Source organism: Poecilia formosa, unplaced genomic scaffold, assembly GCF_000485575.1.
Source record: "Poecilia formosa unplaced genomic scaffold, Poecilia_formosa-5.1.2 Scaffold99, whole genome shotgun sequence".
Classification (NCBI taxonomy): domain Eukaryota; kingdom Metazoa; phylum Chordata; class Actinopteri; order Cyprinodontiformes; family Poeciliidae; genus Poecilia; species Poecilia formosa.
This window is the reverse complement of record NW_006800038.1, coordinates 107,153-131,248: the sequence shown is the minus strand read 5'-3', so window position 1 is coordinate 131,248 and position 24,096 is coordinate 107,153. Positions and strand designations below refer to the sequence as shown.

Sequence of the window (24,096 nt, the reverse complement as noted above, 5' to 3'; positions counted from 1 at the left end):
CCACAAACTTCATTTCACTGGATATAGATTTAGATCTTGTAGTAAAACTGTGGATCTGGGAAAAGAAAGGAAAAAAAAAAAGGAACTTGACATTTCCCACAGAAAATCAAGTTAAGCCTGGAAATGTGTAGCAATGTTGTCAATCAAAGGCCAATTTTAGATTAGACAAATGCATCGATCCATAAAATGAAATGAAGCTACATGATTTATTTGGAGCTTTAGTTGCCTTCTTCAGGTGTTTTTAGGAAAGAAAAAACACCCAGCTAATGTTCTTGCAGATGAGCAGTGAAATGAACAAAATAATCACAATGTCTACTTCTGTATTGAACAGGTTTAATAATTATCACATCAGTTTCAAATCAACAGTCCAGTTCTAAGAGAAATGTGTCAAAGCAAAGTTAAAACAAATTTAACTTTAAAACTTACCCTAAACACAGAATTCCCTGTGTTTAGGGAATTCCATAAGGATTTAATCCAAATCCTTATGGATTTGGATTAAATGTAAAGTGGTGAAATGATATTTTCTTGACTAGCAATACACTGATATACAAGATCCATTGTTCTGTTAATATTGCAAATACATTCTCATAAAATGTAGTGAACAATACTGGCTCTTCATATCACATATAGTCTGTCTCGTTGGATTTTAAAGCCTCCCTCTATTGAGATTATTCTCTGTTCCTCAATAAATTTTAAGTCATTTTATTGCCCGCAAACAAGTGCAATACAATTTTGCTCGCAGTATTTCTTGTGAAATGTGTTGATCAAAATTCCAATATACCACCCAACCAGAAGCGTTCTTGTATTATGAAACCTGTCTGGCTGACAAAAGCAAAGCGCAGACGTTTAAGTGTGGTGGCCGCTGATGCAACACAATCCCTCAACCTGCAATCCTCCTCTGACAAACTCTGTCCCCTCCACAAGAACACAAAGATACGACTAGCTGGATTACAATGTCACATTAAGAACTGTTGCAGTATGACATTCAGCAAAGGCTTCACCGTTTTTTTACCTCAACAAAATGTCTTATGGCAGAAACAATTTTTTATCATAGAATAGCAGCAGAACAATTATTGCAAACAAAGCTGAAAACCCTCAAGCTTTAGTCTTCCTGATGTTTCCCTTAAGTTGTTCATGTTGTCCAGAACTTCGGACACGTCGCTGTGAATCATGCCTTCAACAGTCTGCCAATGAATACAAGTGAAGGGATAAGTTTAGGGTGAAAAACAAAATCCACCAAAAAACAGCTGCACTTGTTCATATACTGACCATTTGCAAAAGAAATCTTTTAAAACGTTTTGGAAGTGATCTTTATCTCACCTGTGCAACATGGTGGTCCGGTTGCCTAGCAATCTGTCGTATGAACGACTCAGACAGCAGGTTTTAGATAAAGGGAGTCTCTAAACCAGAAAGAAAGAAAGTATTGATGAAGCCTGAAAAACAAAGTTAACTTCCAACAGGATTTAGAGTTACAGCTATAAAAAAAATATAATTAAAAAAACACGTTTTATCAATGCTATTAAATGGGAGATAATTATTTTGTCCAATTGTTTTCACTCAAAATACTACAACTAAAAACTACTTATGACAAGACTGACATGATTAAGGTTTGGTTTCAATTTGGTTGAAAGATTTATCAATTTTTGCATAATTAAAAGAAAACATAACATTGCAATGTTTTAAGGGATGAAGGCTCCATGTACATCACTCTGGTCTTTAGCTCCATACACAGATCCTCTCACTGATTCAAGGAATAACTCAGTCACTTCCAATTACAACCAACATTTTGGTGAAAAAAAGAAAAAAGCATTTCATAAACCTCTACCAGGGTTATGAATACATTTATGCTTTGTTGCTTTCCATTTTTCACAAATAAACAATGTATCTGCTGACTGTACTGGATTATAATTTAACTTTGTCTAAATAAATCTAGAATGTGTTAGATTTACAGAAACTGAGAACGAGCTGAGCTGTTACCAACTTGAAGGCCTCAAAATGCCTGTTTGCTTAATTATAACTGAAATAAAACAGAACAACTTCCAAATATACATTTGGTGGATGGAATTATATACACTAAAGGACAAAAAAAAGCATCTTAAGATATTTTTGCAAAAAAAAAAAAATCTGAGCAACAAAATGTAACAAAAGTTACTTGTCAAATGCTACTTTTGTCATAGCATTCCAATACTCAGTAGAATTCCAATATCATAACTTGTAAATACTAAAAGTGTACACATCTCCTTTTTAAATGTTTTTTTTTGTTAAAAAAAAGATGATTATTTTTAATAGTATGAGCTATTTTAAAAAGGTTAACTTCCTATTGTATCTGTTTAAAACATGAGTAAAGTCTCTTCATGCTTACCAGCATTGAAACTCTTTAACCCAGACTATAAAGGACACTTGATTAACTAAAAATGTTCCATCACACAGCTACTTCTTCGATCTTCTTCCTGGTGAAAAAAAACAGCAATGAAATCAGATAGAAAGAAATGAACTATGACACCACAACCTAAAACATGCTATTTTCTATTTTTCTCCCACGGAGAGGCGACTCAGATGGCCCCTGTGCACAATAGATGTCAACACATTGTGTCAGGACAGGCCTGCCGTGCCACTGCAACAGCAACCTGGGTAATAGTGCAACTCATCACTGCCACCTCCGCAAGGATACTCAAGACACAGAGACACTTTGGTTATCAGAACATTTTACTTCATACAAAAAACAGCAGCAAAAAAAAAAAAAAAAAAACACAACCAACTATACCAATTTTTAACTTTAGAGTGACTTGATGCTTTCCAGAATATAAAGCTCCACATTTGTAAAAAGTGTTTTCATTAAGAAGTTGAAGGAAATTGGAAAATTGGCCTCAAGGCCTTCAGTTTTTCTGAGCCATAAATAAGTTGATTTAATTTCCATCATGAATTGCCTCTGTAACACTTCCAAATTGAAAAAAAAAAACAAACAAAAAAACTGTTGAAACAACTCATTTGACTAACACTTCCACATAGTTAAACATTTTACCTTCCTAAAATAATGATCCAAGTCATTTTCAGCCAAAAGTGATTTTTTTTTGTCTGTCTGGTCATTATTTAAGGAACATGAGGATTTACAAAAACCAATTGGCTGTAAAATAAACAGAAACTGTAAATCACAGACAGAACATGTATTTTAAAAGAATTTCCAGCTCCTATAAACTTGAGAAAATGTGGAGATTAAGGATCCTACTATAAAGTAACAGTTGAATATTCGCCATTAATTTCTGGGAATGGCACATCGAAGTTCTAAAGAAAACAAAGTGACTGGAGGCACAATGAACACTTCAGAGTTTTGAGGATGTCACACACTTCATCCTTCAGTTTTACCTCTCTCATATAAAGAGAATATTTAACTCCTACAGACCTTTAGAGACGAAGACGTTCCAGTTCAAGTCTGCAGAGCCGAGCCTTTGAATCTTCACAGGATTTTTCCTTTTGCTTCCCGACTCCATAAGATTAAAAGATGTTCCAAGAAAATTAACAAAAAAGTAATAAATTAGTTTAGCTCAGTGTAACATTAATAGTTTAAATGATGTCACAAAAATGCTTGAGGAAAACAGATTCCAAACACATTTGTTAAATAAGATCCCTGTTAAAAATGTAAATAAACAGGATCATTATGTTTATATGCTTTTCTTTTCTGTAGTTTACATTAATTCTATGTGAAACGAGAAAAGAAAAAAAAAAACTGCCTGAGGCTACAGAGTGAGAAACCCATTATTCTAAGAGCTTTACAGAAAAATAAGAAAATAAATTGCGCAAATTGTTTCAAGTTAAACATATAAAGATACTGAAGAGTAAAAACACTTAAGAGTTCCTTCTGAGAGGGGAAAAGAAAAATCCCTTTCCTTAAACCTCTGGGGGAAGCATACAGCAGCACTTTGAAGCTTCAGTCTCTGACAAAAACAGCTTACCATAAAACACTATGCAAGTGAAGGGAAAAAGGCTTTCTGTAATGGATGCTTAGGCCCACAGAGAGCCCTGATCTCAACAATAATAAATCAGGCTGGGATTAGACAACGAGACAGAAGCAAGAGATACTAACAAAGCAAAACCATTCTTTGTAATAAAGTTTTGAAATTCTGCAGATTAATCAATCACGTGAATAAATTAAGACAAAACTTATCAAGGAAACATGTTCAAATATTTATACATCTTTCGTTTCTCTTCATGGATGGGGGTGTAGTCAGATGGCCCCAGCGCACATTTTGTCTCCTCATATCGGATCGGATTGGGATGCGCATGCCGCTGCAGCAAACACCCCAACTGATTAGTGCAACTCATCACTCTCACACCCACCATCCCGTTGATTTGATCTTGTAGAATTTGAGCCCATTTTGTTTGTACCTTGAACTCCAATTTAAACCGACGGGACGCCTCATCCATTCAGCGCAATCCACCATGACTGCTACGAAACACTTTTCTTACTCCCGAGGCAAAGTTTCTTGTAATTAGTAGCGTCTGTGAACAAATAAAACAAGCAGGTCAGCTAATGACGATGAACAGAGTAGAAGGGTTTAATAGTTAATGTCACACAACAAAGTCTGATTAGGGAGGTAAAATATCCGTTAAATTAATAGGTCATAAACTTACGAAAGATTATAAAACACGAGGTAGCCGAATTAGCTTAAGCACTAGCAAACATTTACTGCAACATAACAGTTCTTGCCCAAAACCTACTTAAGTTTAAGATATATACATTATCTTGAATCTACGAGTCTATTGACGTTATACTGCAACTTTGAAGCTTAAAAAACGGGAAATTTACCTGCTTTATCAGTACAGCGTGCCTCTTTCATTTTAAACCACATGGCTAATCGGTTCAAACCAGCTCGAGCCTTCTTCGCCTTTCTGTACAAAGCGGCTGGCAAACAACTTTTAGATGAATTACCGCCACCTAGCGGAAAGAAACCTGAATCAGAAGGCGTTTTAACCATGCACCCTTACTGATGTTCGCTTTCCTTAAAAATCCAGGCACATATTTGAAGACGGATTGCCTTAAATTATCCAACTACAAGCTCTTCACCATGTTGTAGGTTCTTTTATTGGACCGATAATAGTTTTCAAACTCTCACCAAAATCCCGCTGGTTCGCCATCTTGCTCGCGAGAATACGTAATTTTTCGGTTTCTTTGATCGCCCAAATTTTTATACCGCAACTAGATAAAACGTCGTGAAACTTTCCAATAACGTGATTTTACCCACAATTATCTTATTATGCATATTTTCTTACAATATGCAACATTTCGTGCAACATTATATTTTCTTCAATTCAATATAAAAANGTCATTAACCACATTTTTCGGTTGGATTTCACTTTCCACTCTGAAGGCTGATTACTGCCAGACCTGAAGAATTAAGGGATCACTTAAATATAACCTTTCAGAAAACATGAAGAGGCTTTTAAAGAACCAACGAGAAACAAAGTCATTGACCTCAATCAGTCTTAAAAGGCTCACAAGGAAATTTTGAACACTTTGGGACTCCAGGGAACTGCAGTGGGACTGTCAACACTAGAGAACAGTACTGAGCCTGACCTAGAGTGGTCAGTATGTCAAAAGCACAAGAGTGCACTTATGACTCATCCACACCTCCTCTAATAACCTTTATTCTGACAAGAAAAAGTAAAACTGTTTGAAATGTGCATGTCCTATAGCATCTGGTGCAAAGCAAAACATTTCAGAAAAAGAACGTCATACTGTCAAGCATGGTGGTGGTACTGTGATGATGTGGGGCTACTTTGTTGCTTTGAGAACTGAATGATTTGTTTAACTCATGGAACCAGGAATTCTGTTCCCTTGTAGAAGATCTTAAAGGAGAATGTTGCCCAGTTAGTTCATAAGTTTAAGCTCAGATGCACTTATACAGTGATATCAATTATACCAGGAAGTCCCATTAGAAATGAACAAATAAAATAAGAATAAAAAGTAAACTATGGTTGGGGGATGATGTAAAGTTCATTCTTCATCTAGGAGGCAGGAGCAGACAAGTGTTTATTCTTAAAAACCTCAAATGTGGCTGAATTCAAACAATTTGGTACGAAGGAGTAGGCCAAAAATCCTTTACAGTGAGTTATGCAAAGGACATTGTCCATGCCTGATGGCAGTTATCAACCTGGGAGGCCCAGCTACTTAGGATAACAATTCAACTGTACAAAACCAGCAAACATTTCCAGACATCTTTTCCAGTTAGACAATAAATGTAAATCTCTCGTCACTTAATATTTGCCACATCAGATTTAAAAAAAATAATTTTAAACAACTTTTTGTATGACAGTTTAGCACAAGTCTCTGTATCTTATAACTACCTGACTTGACAACCATCAGTCAAAGTCTGACAGACCACTTTCACAGATGAGCTGTTTTAGACCCAATCTAAATCCTGCTGAGCCATCAAATTAGTTCATCTAGCAGAATATAACATACCTGCTCAGCACTGCTTTGCTTTGTCTAAGTCACTGCACAACAGCAATTCAAACAGTTGGAAGCACAAAACTATAAACTTGATCTAAACCGTTTAAAATCCTGCGTCCCACTTTTCAGATTTCTGTTCATGGAAAACATAAAAATGACGATGCGTTGGTCTATCAAAAACCCAGAAAAAAATTAGATGTACGTTTTGGGTGTGCAAACTTTTGCAAGGTAATGCGTTCAATAGGCCGTTCTGCACATTAAAGCTACATCTCTGATCGTCCAATTGCATTGTTTATGTTTAACTAGATTGTGAAAAAACTCCCTTTGTGGAAGAAGTTGAAGTTAAATTAGATTTTTAAATGGCTTTGGTTAGCTTATTTAGCATAGTGTGGTGCAACTTACTAAAACATTCTCTTTCATACAAATATTTCATGACATTAATTCATCAACCCTGCTTTTTTTTGTGCAGAAAGTATAAAATAGTGCTGTGTCCTTGGTAACCAAAGTCCAAATATGTAGGAGGGTTTTTAAACACACCATATAATCATATATCTGCCATTCAATAAGAAAATACATACTGTGTTATTAGTTTATTAAACAGTCAATCCTATCCATGTGAAACTGAAAATGTCTTAGTCACACAGAGAAATTATTCTGAAAGGATGCATCAGCTTCTGAACATGGCATGAAAAAGGCCCTTTAAGGCTGATTAATGCATTAACAAATTTCTGGGTAAACCCATTTGGGACTTGTAAAGTTGTTGCTTAGCTCTTCATTAACAGGGCCTCTGACTGTACTATGAATCACTGCCATCAAAATGTCTTCTGCTATCAGCCCACAGTAATGTAATGCGTGACAGCTGTGTGCAAGTATTCATGAGCAGAGCTCACCGGGGCCTGAGGTTACCTCTATGTTGGGTCATTTTTTAGGAGCAGAACGAATCAACATGACCCGATAAGGAGAAAAAGCTATTTCAGGTTTGGATATGAACCCTTCCTTTGATCAGCAGCTCCTATCAGCGCAGCATCCAGTGTACGTTTGCTCAGCGGCGTAGGGAAAGTGCGGTTCCCGCTGGACCTGCGTGCTCACAAGACAACTTCCTGAGGCAAAACAAACATCTTTGTTTGAGATGGGGACATCAAGTTGTCCCCATCTCAGCCTCACTTCAACATCAAATGTTGGAGTTATCCTCCACCCTGAAATTCAAAACATCTGCCTCCAGTTGTGTGCCCTTTAATTCCCACAGGAGCTCGGCTAAAAGCAAAACAAGAACTGTCTCCTCTAATAAAGAATAGTTGGCGAGCCCTCTATGATCTTTCTCTGCACTCTTGTCAGTCATAGCTCTGTCATGGTCTTCTTTGAGGAGAAAATGAAAGAAGATGAGACAGCAGAGAAAAGGGAAAAAAAAGAAAACAGAATTTCATGTGGGCATGCGGGTTAAAGGAAAAACTTTTTTCCCCCTCACGTGGTCATATATCCATTTTGAGTCTTTAATCTTTTAAAGTTCAGTGGGATAAAAAAACTCTTGAAGCCAGTCAAGATAAAACTATTGCTATGTTTCATCTGAAATGGCTGAAGAACGTAAATATTCAGTTTCCTTCATCTGCTAAGTCAAACCATTTCACCTTAGTTCTCCTTCCCTTTCATATTTTATTTAATCCTTAACTGATCTTGTGGCTACAGAAATCCTGCAAAGAGTATTCGGATGCATTGTTCTTTCAACATTGTACTGACTCTGTCCAACAATGCAACTCAGTTAATAGCAGACTGACTTTCTGCTTTACAAACTGCATAATTATTGATTTTGACACTTCACTGTTCAGAAATCCTTTAAGCAATTGTGTTGAAGACTTCTGCAAATACACCAATCAGACAACATTGTGGCCACTGACAGATGGAGAGAATAACAATGATTATCTCTTCAACCAAGCACCTGCTAGTAGGTGGGATATACTCAGACACTTTAGCCAGTTAGAACTCAATTTGCTTAATTGTCTAGTTGTGCTGATGACAAGTTCCTAAAGTTTAAACTGAGCATCAGCATAAGGTAAACAGGGGGTTAAAGTGACTGATTGCCTGGCCTTGATGATAGAGAAGCAATAGCAGCTCAAATATGAACCCACTGCTAACATAAGCTTTATGATATCTTGGAGAGCACAACACATTGAACCTCAACACAGCAGACCACACCACATCCAACTATCTCAGTGAAAAACATGACCTGGTCCAAGGAGTCTAAATGCAGCTGCAGTATTCAATTAGTAGGATTGGATATTGGTGTAGGCAAAATGAAAACACGGATCAATCCTGCCTGGAACCAACACTTCATGCTGATGGTATGTTCTTGACACACTTTGGGACTCTTAGTACAAACTGACATCATTTAAAGATCTCTTCTTACCCAAGTATTGTTGGGAACCATGTTTATTCCTTCCCAACCAGAATGTGCCCATCTTTTGCTGCTCCCTTCCAGCAGGATGATGAACCTTTTTACAAAATTCAGATCATCTCACACTAGTCTCTTAAGCATAAAGAGTTCACAGTACCCCAGTGGCTTCCACAGATATCAATCCAACAGTGCCACAGGGCTGTGGTGCAACAGGAGATGCACATGGATGTACAGCTCACAAATCTGCAGCAACTGCATAATGCGACCGAACTAGCACGTTTTCAAAGTAGTAAATGCCGAGTCTGATAGAAACATGCCAGAAAACAGCCTGTTGCTGCGTAGCTGAACATCCGCTGTGATGAAGACCGCATTTCCTGATAGTTGTGTCTTTCAGTAGGAAGTGTGCTGCTAAAGGAAAATGGTTTGAAAACTTTGAGGTGTAGACCTGGGAGCCAAATTTTACAGATTTAAATCAAAGAGAATCACTTCAAACTCCAGCATGTGCTACAGCTATGTGCAAACATCTCTTAACATCCTCCCCTTAGAAAATTTGCTAGATCCTAGTACCACACATACTGCAGCAGACCATTAGGGGTCTGTTTGACTGTTTAAAAGGTAGTTCTCATGTTGTTCACTGTATAATCCATAACTGCTGCTTGGACAGGCAGTCTGGAGACCACACAATTCCACATCACATTTCTAATAGCTAAAAACATAGTGTTGAAAACATCTGAACAAAACAGATGTTTTCTTCCTCCAAACACCACTGTACAACATCTCTTCAACAGCCAATATGTCAGCCTCGAGTCCAGTGCAATCATTTTCAGCTGGACAAAAAAACAACAGCATGGTTCTGTTCAGTAACAGTTCAGACAGGCAGGTGATGTTGAGGAGTTTAGGTGAGAAATGACAACTAGGTGCTGTAGAAAATGAACACAGACAATGTGAGACTGCTCTTTAAAGAAACTCAGCGTCAGCTCACTATTAACAAGATGAATAATTAACCTGTGTCTTGTACCTCCAAGTTGAGTTCCTTTCACTGCTGACATATCCTTTGATTCAAACTGAATGTTCTTAATGCACCCTTCACCAGCGGAGCCACAACCTGCAGATGACTAGTTTGAATTCTTGGTTTTCCAAGAGAGCTCATACTCAGGGGGAGAAGATGCCTGATGCAGGAGCTGCAATGAATGCAGGTGAAAACAGCAATGACTTAAAGTAAAAGCTTAATGTACTCTACTCTCCATTCAGTGCAGGTGTGAATCATCTACCACCCTGAGAGTTGTGATTGGAAGGAAAACAAAGTGAAGCAAAACCTCCGAGTGATAAACTTTATACATTACTCAACTGTCAGGACACAAACAAGCTTGTAATTTTATGCTTTTGTTTTAAATTGTGATGCAGTTTATTCTCATAAGCCTGGAAAACTTGTACAACTGTGAATCAGTTTTAGAACCTGCAGTAAGGGCTTGTCTACATACACACATGCCAAATGTAGGAGTTAAACATTTTTACCCTTTAGCAATTTAAACAATTTGTGGTTGAAACTTTCAGGAATCTTATCCAATATGTCCCTTATTTCAGTCTCTGGACATTTGTCCAGAGGACAATAGGAAAACAATGATGTACAACTGACACCTAGTGGTTAAAATGAGTACAGCGGTAATCAAAAGCCAGCAGCTGTGCATTGAGATTTCCACAAACTTCATTTCACTGGATATAGATTTAGATCTTGTAGTAAAACTGTGGATCTGGGAAAAGAAAGGAAAAAAAAAAAGGAACTTGACATTTCCCACAGAAAATCAAGTTAAGCCTGGAAATGTGTAGCAATGTTGTCAATCAAAGGCCAATTTTAGATTAGACAAATGCATCGATCCATAAAATGAAATGAAGCTACATGATTTATTTGGAGCTTTAGTTGCCTTCTTCAGGTGTTTTTAGGAAAGAAAAAACACCCAGCTAATGTTCTTGCAGATGAGCAGTGAAATGAACAAAATAATCACAATGTCTACTTCTGTATTGAACAGGTTTAATAATTATCACATCAGTTTCAAATCAACAGTCCAGTTCTAAGAGAAATGTGTCAAAGCAAAGTTAAAACAAATTTAACTTTAAAACTTACCCTAAACACAGAATTCCCTGTGTTTAGGGAATTCCATAAGGATTTAATCCAAATCCTTATGGATTTGGATTAAATGTAAAGTGGTGAAATGATATTTTCTTGACTAGCAATACACTGATATACAAGATCCATTGTTCTGTTAATATTGCAAATACATTCTCATAAAATGTAGTGAACAATACTGGCTCTTCATATCACATATAGTCTGTCTCGTTGGATTTTAAAGCCTCCCTCTATTGAGATTATTCTCTGTTCCTCAATAAATTTTAAGTCATTTTATTGCCCGCAAACAAGTGCAATACAATTTTGCTCGCAGTATTTCTTGTGAAATGTGTTGATCAAAATTCCAATATACCACCCAACCAGAAGCGTTCTTGTATTATGAAACCTGTCTGGCTGACAAAAGCAAAGCGCAGACGTTTAAGTGTGGTGGCCGCTGATGCAACACAATCCCTCAACCTGCAATCCTCCTCTGACAAACTCTGTCCCCTCCACAAGAACACAAAGATACGACTAGCTGGATTACAATGTCACATTAAGAACTGTTGCAGTATGACATTCAGCAAAGGCTTCACCGTTTTTTTACCTCAACAAAATGTCTTATGGCAGAAACAATTTTTTATCATAGAATAGCAGCAGAACAATTATTGCAAACAAAGCTGAAAACCCTCAAGCTTTAGTCTTCCTGATGTTTCCCTTAAGTTGTTCATGTTGTCCAGAACTTCGGACACGTCGCTGTGAATCATGCCTTCAACAGTCTGCCAATGAATACAAGTGAAGGGATAAGTTTAGGGTGAAAAACAAAATCCACCAAAAAACAGCTGCACTTGTTCATATACTGACCATTTGCAAAAGAAATCTTTTAAAACGTTTTGGAAGTGATCTTTATCTCACCTGTGCAACATGGTGGTCCGGTTGCCTAGCAATCTGTCGTATGAACGACTCAGACAGCAGGTTTTAGATAAAGGGAGTCTCTAAACCAGAAAGAAAGAAAGTATTGATGAAGCCTGAAAAACAAAGTTAACTTCCAACAGGATTTAGAGTTACAGCTATAAAAAAAATATAATTAAAAAAACACGTTTTATCAATGCTATTAAATGGGAGATAATTATTTTGTCCAATTGTTTTCACTCAAAATACTACAACTAAAAACTACTTATGACAAGACTGACATGATTAAGGTTTGGTTTCAATTTGGTTGAAAGATTTATCAATTTTTGCATAATTAAAAGAAAACATAACATTGCAATGTTTTAAGGGATGAAGGCTCCATGTACATCACTCTGGTCTTTAGCTCCATACACAGATCCTCTCACTGATTCAAGGAATAACTCAGTCACTTCCAATTACAACCAACATTTTGGTGAAAAAAAGAAAAAAGCATTTCATAAACCTCTACCAGGGTTATGAATACATTTATGCTTTGTTGCTTTCCATTTTTCACAAATAAACAATGTATCTGCTGACTGTACTGGATTATAATTTAACTTTGTCTAAATAAATCTAGAATGTGTTAGATTTACAGAAACTGAGAACGAGCTGAGCTGTTACCAACTTGAAGGCCTCAAAATGCCTGTTTGCTTAATTATAACTGAAATAAAACAGAACAACTTCCAAATATACATTTGGTGGATGGAATTATATACACTAAAGGACAAAAAAAAGCATCTTAAGATATTTTTGCAAAAAAAAAAAAATCTGAGCAACAAAATGTAACAAAAGTTACTTGTCAAATGCTACTTTTGTCATAGCATTCCAATACTCAGTAGAATTCCAATATCATAACTTGTAAATACTAAAAGTGTACACATCTCCTTTTTAAATGTTTTTTTTTGTTAAAAAAAAGATGATTATTTTTAATAGTATGAGCTATTTTAAAAAGGTTAACTTCCTATTGTATCTGTTTAAAACATGAGTAAAGTCTCTTCATGCTTACCAGCATTGAAACTCTTTAACCCAGACTATAAAGGACACTTGATTAACTAAAAATGTTCCATCACACAGCTACTTCTTCGATCTTCTTCCTGGTGAAAAAAAACAGCAATGAAATCAGATAGAAAGAAATGAACTATGACACCACAACCTAAAACATGCTATTTTCTATTTTTCTCCCACGGAGAGGCGACTCAGATGGCCCCTGTGCACAATAGATGTCAACACATTGTGTCAGGACAGGCCTGCCGTGCCACTGCAACAGCAACCTGGGTAATAGTGCAACTCATCACTGCCACCTCCGCAAGGATACTCAAGACACAGAGACACTTTGGTTATCAGAACATTTTACTTCATACAAAAAACAGCAGCAAAAAAAAAAAAAAAAAAACACAACCAACTATACCAATTTTTAACTTTAGAGTGACTTGATGCTTTCCAGAATATAAAGCTCCACATTTGTAAAAAGTGTTTTCATTAAGAAGTTGAAGGAAATTGGAAAATTGGCCTCAAGGCCTTCAGTTTTTCTGAGCCATAAATAAGTTGATTTAATTTCCATCATGAATTGCCTCTGTAACACTTCCAAATTGAAAAAAAAAAACAAACAAAAAAACTGTTGAAACAACTCATTTGACTAACACTTCCACATAGTTAAACATTTTACCTTCCTAAAATAATGATCCAAGTCATTTTCAGCCAAAAGTGATTTTTTTTTGTCTGTCTGGTCATTATTTAAGGAACATGAGGATTTACAAAAACCAATTGGCTGTAAAATAAACAGAAACTGTAAATCACAGACAGAACATGTATTTTAAAAGAATTTCCAGCTCCTATAAACTTGAGAAAATGTGGAGATTAAGGATCCTACTATAAAGTAACAGTTGAATATTCGCCATTAATTTCTGGGAATGGCACATCGAAGTTCTAAAGAAAACAAAGTGACTGGAGGCACAATGAACACTTCAGAGTTTTGAGGATGTCACACACTTCATCCTTCAGTTTTACCTCTCTCATATAAAGAGAATATTTAACTCCTACAGACCTTTAGAGACGAAGACGTTCCAGTTCAAGTCTGCAGAGCCGAGCCTTTGAATCTTCACAGGATTTTTCCTTTTGCTTCCCGACTCCATAAGATTAAAAGATGTTCCAAGAAAATTAACAAAAAAGTAATAAATTAGTTTAGCTCAGTGTAACATTAATAGTTTAAATGATGTCACAAAAATGCTTGAGGAAAACAGATTCCAAACACATTTGTTAAATAAGATCCCTGTTAAAAATGTAAATAAACAGGATCATTATGTTTATATGCTTTTCTTTTCTGTAGTTTACATTAATTCTATGTGAAACGAGAAAAGAAAAAAAAAAACTGCCTGAGGCTACAGAGTGAGAAACCCATTATTCTAAGAGCTTTACAGAAAAATAAGAAAATAAATTGCGCAAATTGTTTCAAGTTAAACATATAAAGATACTGAAGAGTAAAAACACTTAAGAGTTCCTTCTGAGAGGGGAAAAGAAAAATCCCTTTCCTTAAACCTCTGGGGGAAGCATACAGCAGCACTTTGAAGCTTCAGTCTCTGACAAAAACAGCTTACCATAAAACACTATGCAAGTGAAGGGAAAAAGGCTTTCTGTAATGGATGCTTAGGCCCACAGAGAGCCCTGATCTCAACAATAATAAATCAGGCTGGGATTAGACAACGAGACAGAAGCAAGAGATACTAACAAAGCAAAACCATTCTTTGTAATAAAGTTTTGAAATTCTGCAGATTAATCAATCACGTGAATAAATTAAGACAAAACTTATCAAGGAAACATGTTCAAATATTTATACATCTTTCGTTTCTCTTCATGGATGGGGGTGTAGTCAGATGGCCCCAGCGCACATTTTGTCTCCTCATATCGGATCGGATTGGGATGCGCATGCCGCTGCAGCAAACACCCCAACTGATTAGTGCAACTCATCACTCTCACACCCACCATCCCGTTGATTTGATCTTGTAGAATTTGAGCCCATTTTGTTTGTACCTTGAACTCCAATTTAAACCGACGGGACGCCTCATCCATTCAGCGCAATCCACCATGACTGCTACGAAACACTTTTCTTACTCCCGAGGCAAAGTTTCTTGTAATTAGTAGCGTCTGTGAACAAATAAAACAAGCAGGTCAGCTAATGACGATGAACAGAGTAGAAGGGTTTAATAGTTAATGTCACACAACAAAGTCTGATTAGGGAGGTAAAATATCCGTTAAATTAATAGGTCATAAACTTACGAAAGATTATAAAACACGAGGTAGCCGAATTAGCTTAAGCACTAGCAAACATTTACTGCAACATAACAGTTCTTGCCCAAAACCTACTTAAGTTTAAGATATATACATTATCTTGAATCTACGAGTCTATTGACGTTATACTGCAACTTTGAAGCTTAAAAAACGGGAAATTTACCTGCTTTATCAGTACAGCGTGCCTCTTTCATTTTAAACCACATGGCTAATCGGTTCAAACCAGCTCGAGCCTTCTTCGCCTTTCTGTACAAAGCGGCTGGCAAACAACTTTTAGATGAATTACCGCCACCTAGCGGAAAGAAACCTGAATCAGAAGGCGTTTTAACCATGCACCCTTACTGATGTTCGCTTTCCTTAAAAATCCAGGCACATATTTGAAGACGGATTGCCTTAAATTATCCAACTACAAGCTCTTCACCATGTTGTAGGTTCTTTTATTGGACCGATAATAGTTTTCAAACTCTCACCAAAATCCCGCTGGTTCGCCATCTTGCTCGCGAGAATACGTAATTTTTCGGTTTCTTTGATCGCCCAAATTTTTATACCGCAACTAGATAAAACGTCGTGAAACTTTCCAATAACGTGATTTTACCCACAATTATCTTATTATGCATATTTTCTTACAATATGCAACATTTCGTGCAACATTATATTTTCTTCAATTCAATATAAAAATATTCTACCATTTTGAAAGTGCATCAAATTTTAATCTATTCAAATCTTTTTGGAACCAACGTGAATATGTTTGTTTATCTTCTTTAAATATGCATAGAATTTTATTGGGTAGAATGATATCTATTTCCAGCAAAATCATTCATTAAATAATCCAATAACTTTTTAAATATTTGCCACTTTTATTCTCTCGCTTATGTGATATCAAAATGGAAGCAAGTGTGGAAACTTTACATACTTCTCAAATGAAGAAATATGTATGAAAATTTCACCCTAAAAAATAGAAAATGTTTTCATTTGCATCAGCTCAATTTGGTGGAGGGCTGAATGCAGTTGGAGGCTACAAAAAATTATTCTGCAAATTTCAGTGTAACTTTTCTTCTGCTTTTTATACTTTGTTTTATATTATACAAGGCAGAGATCAACAGCCCATATAATGTAAATACCTTTTTTCTCTTTTACACGATGGCATTTTAAAATGCTATTTTTTGTGACAAAAAAGAGGAAATTTTAGTCTCCATTTCTGAGATTTATCCTGTATTATTCAACTGAAAAACAAGGCTCCTGTGAGGTAAGATTATTAGTAAGACACAGCCTTCTACAATTTCACAGATTTCTGAACTGAAAGGCAATTTAAGACTTTAGTTCTATGCTGATGAAGTTTTGCTTTTGACATGGTTAGAGAGAGTCACAACCATGTTGAGAAGTATAATCCACTTTCGTTTTTGGTTTTATTGCAGATTTCTGAAGGTTTTTGGGTAAAACTGACCAATATTTACACAAATTTATTCTTTTCATGCAAGTTTACATTTTTAGAGATCCAGAATAAATTTAGAGTGCATTTTCATTAGACCATAATATGACTTTGACCAGAGCTGGATGTTTTCCTTTAGATGAAAATGGCTTTACCTTTCAAACCTACTTCATAGTTATGGAGAACATGACATACTAACGGATGTTAATTGGCATTATTTAAAACATTGATGTTTTGTCTTCTTCACAGTATGTATTTAAAAACTGTCATTTTGTAACATTCACACAACAAATAAGACCGTTTTGATCTTGTCTAACCTGATTTTATGTCGTAATAAATTATTTATTTTTAACTAAGGTTTTTTTTTTTTTTTTTATCCAACCCACACTGCATTTTAACAGTAGTGTGTTGACTTTTAATTTAAAATAGTTTTAAAGATACAAAACTTATAAAGATACAAAACCTGTTTTTCTCTTTTAGGTTTTAGAGTAAAATCACTCTAATGTCTTCAATGGAAATTGCCTCACAATAAGTAGTAACATATATAAGTGAAACTTCCAACTTTGTATAAGTCCTCTCCATATTCATAGCTTATGTGTCACTTAAAAAAATAGAAACAACAAAAGCAAAAATTTTGAAATGTAACACAAAATGACTGGAAGAGAAATTTTGTACATTGTGTCCTGTTTTGGAAATGGCATTCAAATGGAGGATTCTGGCAAAAGCCCACATTCTCACTCCTAGATCTTATATTTTAAGAGTTTCTCTGGGAGTATTTCTGTAGAGCCACTAACAGCCTAGTTATAAAATCTACTTTGCAACGCAGGACAGTTCCTTTTCTAAATTACTTCAAAATTATAGCCGATCATGTTCTCTCTTCATTTCTGAAGAAATAAACCCAATGTAAAAAATGTAGTAGAAAAACTGAAAAGATGAGCAAGTCAAATGTTTCACTGAAATGCAAATGCCATTTTATATTAAAAGATAGCAAAGGAATAATTCACTATATCACACAACACAGCTTGTTAGTACTGCCAGGGAAATACATATACAGCCTTTTCATATTTACACATACATGACAACCAAAAAAAAAAAAAGTCATAAATACATCTTTTTGTTAACTTTACAACAACTAAATGTGACCAGTATTTCATAAGATAAAAGAGCACTATTAAATAACTGGCACCTTCCCTATCATTTACAAAGCTTAAAAACACAGTGGTTAAAATAATCCAGCAAAAACAGCAACAAAAAAAAAAAAAACTTTTTCTCTCCAGTGAGTAAAATTAATACAAGTCTAAAAACGGTCATGAAATCCCTTTTTACAAAAAGACTTTACAAATCCATTAATACAATATAAACAGAAACATTTGCTTCAATCCACATGGTAAAATCTGTACAGTTTCTAGCATTTCCTGCAGCAGAGTTGGAGAGACTGTGAGCCGGGATAACTTAATACTGGGTCGTCACGATGCTCCAAAGGCTCCTACTGTCAACTAATCCTTAGAGACTGTAGTTATGTAGCTGCCAAGACCCTCTTCCATTGGCCTCAGTGCTAAGTCTAGCAGCAAATCAGCAAGTTGCTGAGCTTGTAGCAGATACTTCAAAATACACGGCTCCATTACGTCTAAAAGATATATTTGTCTGTATAGTGATATAGGATTAAGTACTGCATTTAAACAGCAAAGACTGTAGTCTAACGTTAAAGCAATACCCAAAAACTGCTTGGTAGAGAAATGAGAATCCTCACTGAGGTGGTGGGACTTGCACACTGTTGGTGGCTCCTTTAAGGACGCAAACTGATAAACTCAGGTTGTCATTTAACCAAGCAGCATTTCACCAAGCAAATACTTTTGTGCCAGATTTCTGACCCACTTGCATCTAAAATGTAAGCCAAGAACGCAGAAAGCCAAATCGAACTGTGATCAAGTTGCTAAAAAGAGCTTTAATATGATAATTTCCATAGACATGGGAATACTGTGTAAAAACCAATGTATAATACATTTAAAATGGGAACATAAATAAACAGAATTCTGAGGAGTTTGTTTTATCCTGCTAAAAAGTGAAGTACTGAATTAGTTAGTATTAAAGAGCTTTACATTCTAAAAGTAAGTGCTACTAAAAGGTAATATTTAACCGTATAGAAAACCTCAGCAAAAATATTGCTCTTTTTTGGGGGAAGATCAAAGAATGATATGCTGAATGAGAATGATGAAGCTGTATTCAGACGTTTGCGTCTATCTGAAAGGCTATGCAGCTCAGAAAAATGTCATCAACATTTTAATTAATACGATATTAAATATAAAACTGAAGAAGAAAGATTAAAATGTTTCACTCTCAGGATTTTGCATCCTCAAAACTTGTTTTTCTATGTTCGAGGAAAAAAAAAAAAAAAAAAAAACATGCTCTGAAATATAAACTAAAAGACTTTTAGCTACGTTTGCAGAAAATGCATAGACCGTCTGAGAGTAGAACACTTTTTTCCTGTTTGGAGGCTTTATGAGAATCAGGAGAAAATATCTGGAGTGAGGTTTCTAACCTGCAACAGCAAGTTTGTAAAGTAAGCGCAGAAAACAAAACAAAACAAAAAACTGTCCAAGAGTTTTCATGAATCTCAAATGCAAGTGAAGGCGGAGAGGGAAGCATGGAGACCGTGTGAAGTCTCGCCCTTTGGCACCGTCATAAAACAAAAGTCCTGCTGCACAAACTGCTCACACAACACTCATCAAAAACCCACTCAAGTAAAAAAAAAAGAAAAGGTTTATAAATAGAGTTCATACAGACATGACTGGCATCCAAGTGAGAACTGTTGTTGAATGAAATATGTAGCTTTAGTTTTGTCCCAAAAACAGTTCCAAAAACTAGACGTGAGGTACACAGAGAAGCGTTCGTCTTGTCTCGTTTCCGTCCTTTAAATCGGCTCCAGGTAGTTTTAGTGTCTCTGTTTACATCCTCCCAGGAGTCTTTTGCTTTCTCGCACCGGCATGCTCTTTTAGTTTATCGCTCTGCCTGGAGGAAGTGGCACCGGGAGTTCTGCTGCTCGGTGTGTACGTGTTTAACCAGGACGGAGCTCCAGTTTCAAAGAAAGAAGTTGTTTGTTGCGTCTAACCGGGTTCATATGAACTATTACTTTACATTTGCTTCAGTTAATCTTTGAATCTGTACCAGCTTTGAACACAGGTGTCTGCATATGTGTGTGTGTGTGTGTGTGTGTTATGTGATGAATAGTTGAGATGAAGCGCAGAGGGAGTTTCTCTCACACTTCGCTCTCGGTGGAGGGTTTGCGTATGGAGGCCCAGCCGGTGTCGGGCAGGCTGTGCTGGGCGTGGCGCTGAGGGGTGATGGCTGAGGGGGTCAGTGTGGTTATGGAGGAGCACTCGGACGCCTCCTCCTGGAGGAGCTGCTCCGTCTCGCCGTCGTCGAGCGAAGCGCTGCTGGTCTGCAGGGACACGGTGTCCGTGCGCATGCAGGTGTGCAGGCCGCCTCGGGACGGCTTGATCTGTTTCAGGTCGTCCCAGTAAAGCTCCTCGCTGGACAGGAGGCACACACCCTCCACTATGCGGATCTTCTCCTTCGTGTAGCCTCCATCCACTCCACCCTGGATGAGGAGACAAACTGTTGATCAAACTGGTTGCCATAGCGCCTTCAAAGAAGCATCATGTCCTTATATTTATGCAGGATTTTTCAGGATGAAGGTACATAGTCATAAAGTAAAAGAGAAATGATGGGTTTTCATTCTTATATATATATATTTTTTTTTTTTCTTAGTTTTTCTGTTATTTACACCTATCCAAAAACAGGCAATTCTACTTCAAATTAAAATGTGCAACATTATGAAATGGGTTAAAAACTCATTTTACTAGTTGGATTAATCAAAAAGCAGGCAGTTTATCACTTCAGTACAAAATATAACAGGACTAATGGCTTAAAGCTGCAGTACGTGACCTTTATAAATTATTATTATTATTATTAGTATTATTTTTTTTTTACATATTTGTTAAAACTTTCACCATGTCTTTACAGTACAATATTAGACAGATGGAAAAGGTCGAGTTCCTCCACCTCCTCAATGTGCCTATTGCAGTCTGAAGGAATACGCTGCTTCTGGTCAAAACAACCAATAAGAACCAGGAGGAAGGTCCGAGTGCTGTTAATCAAACTTGTGTATATGTTGCTAAATGTGCTAATGGCGGAGAAACCATTGTTAAAGTAAATTTTTTTTATCTGCCATCATCAATGGTCATGCGTACTAGCATTAGCACACACCACATGTTCTACTGACGGGGAGAAGCTATATCATAGCAGAGACCAAGGGGAAGGTGAGAAGGCGCACACAAGCCTGATTGACAGCACTAAGACCTTCCTCCTGGCTCTGACTGGTTGTTTATAGTTGGAACTGGGATTTACCACAGAAGCATGATTTTTTTTTCACAGATTTGTCTCATGCCATACTGTCATGACATAGTGACAGTTCCAACAAATAATGCAAAATATATCTTTTATAAAAATGATATACTGCAGCTTGAAGGAGGCTATTTTTTTTTAGTAATGATGCTTGCCCTTCTGTTTGTTTTTACCTTTCAGAGTAAGGTGCTACATGTTTAATCTGTGGATTTTGGAACTGGACAATCTAAACTCAACAGGGAGATCTTGAGGAGACAATTTTGCATGCTTCAGACAGCATCTTTATCCATTCAGTCATGTTTTATCTATGCACTATTAGCTTGAAAAACTGCACAAAAGAGATGTTAGCAATCTTTAGATAGTAGTTTTCATGCAGAAATAACCTAAGAAAAACAATCTAAAACCACTGGGACTCCACTCCTTCATGCTGTGCAGCTACCTCTCCTTGGGACAAGTGGGTCAAAAGATAAAGGGGGAGAGAGAGTTGTAGGGATGAGAGAGCTGCAGCGGCGAAGAAAAGAAAGGGGAGAAGATGAGCACTGGTGTCTGCGGCCTGTAAAAACCACAAGCTGCAACATTCAGAGAGAACAATCTGAACAGGAACATTAACGCTATCCCCAAAAATTCATTAGTCATTCTTACAATGACTCCGCTGTTATCATGCCCTTTACCTCTTTCTTATATCGAAGCTGGTTGTATATCGGAGGCTTCTGCGATGTTTCGATCTTGACCTCTTGTGTGGACGTCCGGTAGGAGGGGTTACTGTAGGTCAGATTGCTCACACCGGGTTCAGCAAATTTAGACTTTTTGTGTCTGTCAGTCAAGAAAAAATAATTATCAAGTGTCAAAATTAAATTTAGTTTCAGTGTATGCCTGGGTGGAGCAATAAGTGGGATACTGACCTGTAAATGATAAAAGCAGCAATCAGGATCAGAATGGCCAGGATGGTGAGAACCCCACCAATCACATAGCTGATATGAAGTCCTTCTCCTACATGTCATCAAATGAAAAATGCAAACATTTTACATCAGCACTGGGGCATTTTATTGTTTAGCTACAAATTAAGTGATTTGCCTTTTTTTTTGTAATTTATAACTAAATAAGAATGACAGAGTACATTTTCTACACAACAGATTAGCAGATTTTCTCAGATAAATATTTTTTTTTCTTTGCAGCTTGCAACATTTGCCAAAAAAAAAAATTCTAAGGGGTTTTTGGAAAACATTAAAAAGACAAATAAATAAATTAGATTATAGGGCAGAAAGAAACAGTTAACTTAATGCTATAACCAGTAATGTGTGTCTGTGTAGGAAATATAAAAACTATTTGAACTTTTTAAAAATATATATTTAGTATCACTGACAGAAAAACACAAGTATGATTTTTAGTTTATAGCCAGTCTGCAAAGATCAAAAGTATGTTTTGTTGTGTTCTCACCGTGAGGGGCTGTCACCACTGTGTTCAAGCAGCTTCCAGCGTTTAAATCCTTGTCAGTGCAGCTGAGGAAAATAAGAAGAAAGCCCAGCTTGTCATAATCTTGTCTCATCACAAAAAGGGTAATGAAGACATCTGTGGTGGTTTTTCTTTGGAAATCTTTCACGACTGTGTTTCAGCTTTGTAACTTTTATTACATCCTTAACGGGATGGTGACAATTCCCCAAGCACTTAAAAAAAGAAGCAGCCTGAAACCACTAAGCAGCTCTTTTTAGACTCAGACCAGTGATGGCTCTTTACTACACATCACAACATTCAGTGTGGACCAGATGCTGCTCTTATCAATTAATTTCTCCTGAACTTAATTACGTAGCTCCGATTCCCAACTAATGTAATTTCAAAGCTCTTTAAAGGAGAAACTGGTTCAATTAGCGTCAATATGCAATACAGTCAAATTGATGCAACTGAGTCCAGAGCTAATGCGACTTGGTTTTTATAATTACACATGCTATGCTGGTATTCCTACTGTTCTGTCTTTCAGGACATTCTGTGGAAAGTCATCATTTTCAAACAGACAGACGTACTTGCTAAGCGAGGGTCCGCTGTGCGGCGGGTCCGTCGGTCTGTTGGGAATCTTTTTGGGAACAGGAGTGCTGCTGGCACCTTTGGTAGGAGAAGTGGGGATGTAACCTGCAACTGAAGCAACAGATCCATAAGAATGGGAATATGCACAAACACACTGGAACTCATGTCTTCATTTTTAGGGTTATTTAATTAAAATAACCTGCATTTTGAACCGTTTGCATCTTTTTGTGATGACTGGCCAAAAATACCTTTCTGTCAAAACATTATGAACATATATGTTCATGTCAAAACATTCCGTATTTTTCATGACTCAGATTTAAAGTCCGCTCTTCCCTTTTCTTGACATTTTTAAAGTAATAACAGAAAAAAATAATTAGGAATCAAGACTATAAGATGGATGGAGACTTTTAAATAGTGAGACACAAAATAAAGGCTGACAGTCTATTCTCTTCATCCTTCTTTCTCAATACATACTTTTCATATTGCTATGATGATGGCTAAATTGATCAATTTACTATAACATCTTGGACTTTGCCTTGTTGCTCCATCCCCACAGGTGGATCTGGTTGGTTTGCAATTTTGGAAAATACTTATTTTTTTTATTGAAAAAAAAAAAAAAAGAATGATGAATAATTAAAATCAGCGCTGAAGTTTTAAAGAAGCACAGAAAATAGCTGTAACTAATAATTAATAACTATCTTGTGTTTTTCTTGTCCAAAATTGTGGATAAAAAATCCTAACAAACAGTATTATGCCTTGGTGACTGTAGTTTAGCTGAGGTCGTTATGAAATGGTAACGGCGAACACTAACCAGTAGAACAGGGTCGCCCATCTGGTTCATCTGGGCAGGCACAAACAAAACTGTTGGTCTTAGCGAAGCAGAGGTGAGAGCAGCCTCCATTATTTACTCCACACAGGTTAGTACCTAACGGTCAGGAAGTAGAACAAGAGGAATGAAAGAATTGGACTTTATTATAAAAAAAAGAAGTATTCTTTTTGACCAGTAGATGGCACTCCATTACTGTTATAGTTTCTGCTGCTTCACCACTTTAAACAAACCAACTGAGTGG

The 24,096-nt window shown here is 36.6% G+C and overlaps 1 protein-coding gene and 2 long non-coding RNA genes across 5 annotated transcripts in view; all 3 read right to left on the bottom strand.

Moving 5' to 3' along the window:
* Positions 1–311: 311 nt before the first annotated feature.
* Positions 312–5,083, bottom strand: LOC103142620 (uncharacterized). Its single transcript, XR_476714.2, has 6 exons — positions 4,805–5,083; positions 4,384–4,497; positions 3,401–3,482; positions 2,363–2,450; positions 1,321–1,400; positions 312–1,184 (listed from the first exon to the last, which is right to left on the bottom strand). It is a non-coding gene; the product is annotated as an uncharacterized LOC103142620 (long non-coding RNA).
* A 5,761-nt stretch (positions 5,084–10,844) lies between these two features.
* LOC103142619 (uncharacterized) lies at positions 10,845–15,616 on the bottom strand. Its single transcript, XR_476713.2, has 6 exons — positions 15,338–15,616; positions 14,917–15,030; positions 13,934–14,015; positions 12,896–12,983; positions 11,854–11,933; positions 10,845–11,717 (listed from the first exon to the last, which is right to left on the bottom strand). It is a non-coding gene; the product is annotated as an uncharacterized LOC103142619 (long non-coding RNA).
* A 1,935-nt stretch (positions 15,617–17,551) lies between these two features.
* Positions 17,552–24,096, bottom strand: part of lrp4 (low density lipoprotein receptor-related protein 4) — a 112,666-nt gene continuing 106,121 nt past the window's right edge. For 2 of the 3 annotated variants that reach the window (XM_007558765.2, XM_007558767.2), the window contains exons 33-38: positions 23,838–23,951; positions 23,026–23,137; positions 22,445–22,506; positions 21,910–21,997; positions 21,679–21,820; positions 17,552–20,201 (exon numbers count right to left, since the gene is read on the bottom strand). In XM_007558765.2, the coding sequence (XP_007558827.1) occupies positions 19,860–20,201; positions 21,679–21,820; positions 21,910–21,997; positions 22,445–22,506; positions 23,026–23,137; positions 23,838–23,951 (860 nt within the window). In that variant the 3' untranslated portion in view covers positions 17,552–19,859. Of the gene's footprint in view, positions 20,202–21,446; positions 21,509–21,678; positions 21,821–21,909; positions 21,998–22,444; positions 22,507–23,025; positions 23,138–23,837; positions 23,952–24,096 lie in introns of all 3 variants that reach the window. The other variant, XM_016674710.1, reaches the window with a different exon arrangement.